Consider the following 3,508-nt stretch of genomic DNA (forward strand, 5'->3'; position numbering starts at 1 on the left):
CAGCTGCCAGACGCATCCCTTCACCCCTCTGCTATCTTTCCACCGCGCCCCCCTTTTCTTAGACTCAAGGCCAGCGGGGCTTAGGCCACGACCCCCTCTGTGCTCCCGCAGCACACGCCGTTCCACGGAGCGTCCAGCCTTGGGCCTGTGCCCATGTGGTTCCCTCCCGCGGGACAGCGCTTCGCGGTGCCTTCCGCCCCACCCCTCTCCCCGATCTGCGGGCACCCCTTGCGCACGCGTCCTGCCACCGGCAGCGCCCCCCCGCTCCCGCACGGTGCAGGCACCCGGCGGGAAGCCCCGCTCCGGCCCTCGGCAGCCCCGCCCCGCCGGCCGCCCCGCGGCGCGCGGCATCTCGGGGCTTGTAGTCCGGCGCCGGAAGGGCGGCCGCCCGCCCCCGCGGCCGCGCCGCCCCGACACTACAACTCCCACGGGGCAGCGGGACGCCGCTCCCGCACCCTCCAGGCCGGCAGGCCGCCCGCCTCGCGGCGGGTCCGGCGGCCGCCGCGGGGCGGGGCGCGAAGATGGCGGACGCGGCCGCGGGCAGAGACAAGTGCGGGGAGCCGCGGCTCGTGTCGCTGCCCCTGTCCCGCATCCGGGTCATCATGAAGAGCTCCCCCGAGGTGTCCAGCATCAACCAGGAGGCGCTGGTGCTCACGGCCAAGGCCACGGTGAGGGGGGCCGCGCGGGGAGGACGGAGGGACAGGGGCCGCCCGCCACCGTCGCGCCCGCCCCGCCGCCGGTGCCCCCCCGGCTCGCGCGCCGCCGCCTCCCCTCGCGGGCTCGCGCCGCGCGCGCCCGCCGCGCCGTGCCCGGTCCCTTCCCTCGCTGCGCGCGCCCTCCGCCCCGCCCCGCCCGCCGCGCCGCTCCCGTCCTCCCTCGCGCGCCTTCTGCCCACCCACGCGTCTCTCCTCGCTGCGCCGCGCGCGCCCCGCGTCCTCCCCCGCGCGCCTCCGCCCCGCCCGCCGCGCCGCTCCCGTCTGCCTTCGCGCGCCTTTCGCCTACTTGTCCCTCCTCGCTGCTCCGCGCTGGCCCCGCGCAGCTCCCGTCCTCCCCCGCGCGCCTCCGCCCCCGCCCGCCGGACGCCGCTCCCGTCCTCCCCCGCGCGCCTCCGCCCCGCCCGCCGCGCCGCTCCCGCCCTGCCTCGCGTGAGGCCCCGCTGGCGGCGCGGGCTGACGCGGGGCTCCTGCCGCGTCCCCTGCACGCGCGTCGCCGGACCCTGGGCCGCAGAGCCTTCCTTCCCTCGCTTCCGGCTTGCTTCCCGCGGCTCAGGGCTCCGTGAGCGCGCCTCGGGAGGCACCGCCCGACCCCGCCTCTCGCGCGCCCTTCGCCGCAGCCGGGCGGTGCGTGCTCCGGCCGGAGGCGACGTTAGTCGTGCGGCCGCGGTACCTGCGCCCTCGGAGGCGCGCAGCACAGGGCAGGCCGGTTGATTCGGCCGTGGCGGCGGGGGGCCGGAACACCCCCGGGCCGTGTGTAAGCTGCGGTCGTAACCGGCTCAGCTGCCCTTGGGCTGCCCGCCGCCGCTGCGGCCTCAGTGCAGCGTCCCTGCGGTAGGGTGGCCCCGGGGCCTGGCCTGTTTCGGCCCAGAGCCATGTTTTGTTTTGTTTCTTACTACATCGAGGGTGGGCTGGAGTGACTCCGCAGTTGCACATAACGCCCAGTCGTCCTTAAGTCAGGCGCCCTCCTTAGTGCCCCTCGCCTGTGTGCCTTAGCGCCCCGTGCAGCGGTGGTCTTGGGATGTTCAGGTTTCCTTGTGCGCGTTCACTCTCCGAGGATAAGGACGCACGGCACAGGCGGGCATCTTCATTCCCTACTAACCGAACTAGCGGGCGTTCAAGGTAAAAACGGAGGGAGAGGCGCGGTTCAGGTTGTTGCTTTAGGTGCGGTGTTTGCGCAGAACGGGAAGCGTGGTCAGTTTTCAGCTTCAGGTCGTTGACGGTTGTAGGCAACCGCCTTAGACGCGATGTATTTAAACGGAAGGTTGAACATGTGTTCCTGAGTCAAGCAGAATTTTTGGATGGTCTTTTACTCCTTAAAAAAAACCCCAAAGCCTGTAGTTTTTAAACATTTATAAGCCATTGTTGAATTACTTTTAAGTATCTTCCCTAAGGTAGAAATCTAAAGTAACTTTAGGGAAATGCCTGCTTCCCTGCCAACTTTGATAGAGCCTTGCTTTCTTTTTAACCTCCTGTTTCTCCTTTCCCCATGATTTCCTGTAATTTGAGAAACCACAGTCATCTGCAGTCAAGCCATCTAAACCTAACGTAATTTTAAAAATTAAGTTCTGGGGTAAGTTTTCAAAGCATACCTTTCATTTTACTTTTTCATTTTGTTTTAGGAACTCTTTGTTCAGTATCTAGCCACCTATTCCTACAGGCATGGCAGTGGAAAAGAAAAGAAAGCACTCACTTACAGTGATTTATCAAATACTGCAGAGGAATCGGAAACTTTTCAGTTCCTTGCAGGTACTCAGCCTTTGAAACATTCTGGTTAAAACGTGCATGGTAATTTACAGCTTTTTCCCCCTGCTTTCACTGAAATAGACTTTTTTTTTTTTTTTTTTTTTTTTTTGCTGCTTTCTCTGGGTGCATGACCTGGCACAGGAAGACATTTTTAGTTTTGCCAGAGTATGTTTGTAGTGTGGTTCACCTAGAATGATCATGAACTCAACAACCTGCACAAGGATGTTTGGCTGGCTGGCTGGTTGGGTGAGCCTGGCAAACCCACCCCCTAGACTCCTTATCACTGATGGGAAAACTCTGGCCTGGTCTGCTTGGCCCCAGAAACAGAAATTAATAGTTGTTGTGGACAAGCTGTGTGGGCCACAGCTAAAAAGAGCTTAAGTCTGTCCCCGGAGCCAGCCGGCTTGTCTCAGGTAGGTTGAGCAGACTTGCTCAGTCAACACCAGCACAAACAGGAGCACATGATTTGTAGTCCGTGGAGTGGAAACAGGTCTTTAGCATCAGTCAGGAGGTAGTGCTGGTTTCCTGCTGTTTCACCCAGAAGTGTAGTCAGAATTTTGTCTTGTTTTGGAACCTATTAAAGAGTTCAAAGCAGGAACTAGCACATTTTGAAATTTGCATTGCTGTGTTCATGGTCTGCCAAAACCAATTGCTGATGTTAGCTTTATATTTTTAAGATATATTACCAAAGAAGATTTTAGCTAGTAAATACCTGAAAATGCTTAAAGAGAAGAGGGACGAGGACGAGGAGGAGAATGACAGCGATGATGGGAGTGCTGGGGACGAAGCAGAATCCTAGACCAAACAGGAAGTGCCTTAGAAATCAGCCTGCTGAGGACCCTCCTGGATTAGCAGCATTGCTTGGAAGTAAGCACAACACTGTGTGACTTCAGACTCCTCACTTTTCAGAGATTCAAGTGCATTGGATTCCTTCCTAGCTAAGATAGAGCACCTGATGTGCCCACACCATAGATGGCCAGAAGGAAAGTGACCCAGACAGCAGCCTCTCTCTGAGGGGCCCACGTTGCAGTTCCGGGGGGACACGGGGG

At 60.7% G+C, this 3,508-nt stretch overlaps 1 protein-coding gene across 1 annotated transcript; it reads left to right on the plus strand.

Annotated features, from left to right (window-relative positions):
* The first annotated feature begins 471 nt into the window (after window positions 1–471).
* CHRAC1 (chromatin accessibility complex subunit 1) lies at window positions 472–3,459 on the plus strand. The gene is made up of 3 exons (XM_035012001.1): window positions 472–668; window positions 2,336–2,462; window positions 3,137–3,459. The coding sequence occupies exons 1-3, from the start codon at window positions 522–524 to the stop codon at window positions 3,256–3,258; spliced, it is 396 nt and encodes a 131-aa protein (XP_034867892.1). The 5' UTR covers window positions 472–521; the 3' UTR covers window positions 3,259–3,459.
* The last annotated feature ends 49 nt before the right edge of the window (window positions 3,460–3,508 follow it).

The sequence above is a fragment of the Mirounga leonina genome, unplaced genomic scaffold (assembly GCF_011800145.1).
Source record: "Mirounga leonina isolate KUSES-001 unplaced genomic scaffold, KU_Mleo_1.0 Mir_165, whole genome shotgun sequence".
Classification (NCBI taxonomy): Eukaryota; Metazoa; Chordata; class Mammalia; order Carnivora; family Phocidae; genus Mirounga; species Mirounga leonina.

Bases quoted from the DNA above. Each gene is read 5' to 3' on its own strand.
- CHRAC1 (XM_035012001.1), top strand. From the start codon at position 522: ATGGCGGACGCGGCCGCGGGCAGAGACAAGTGCGGGGAGCCGCGGCTC. The intron at 669-2,335 runs GTGAGGGGGGCC...ATTTTGTTTTAG, and splicing joins TGCTCACGGCCAAGGCCACG to GAACTCTTTGTTCAGTATCT. The intron at 2,463-3,136 runs GTACTCAGCCTT...TATATTTTTAAG, and splicing joins AACTTTTCAGTTCCTTGCAG to ATATATTACCAAAGAAGATT.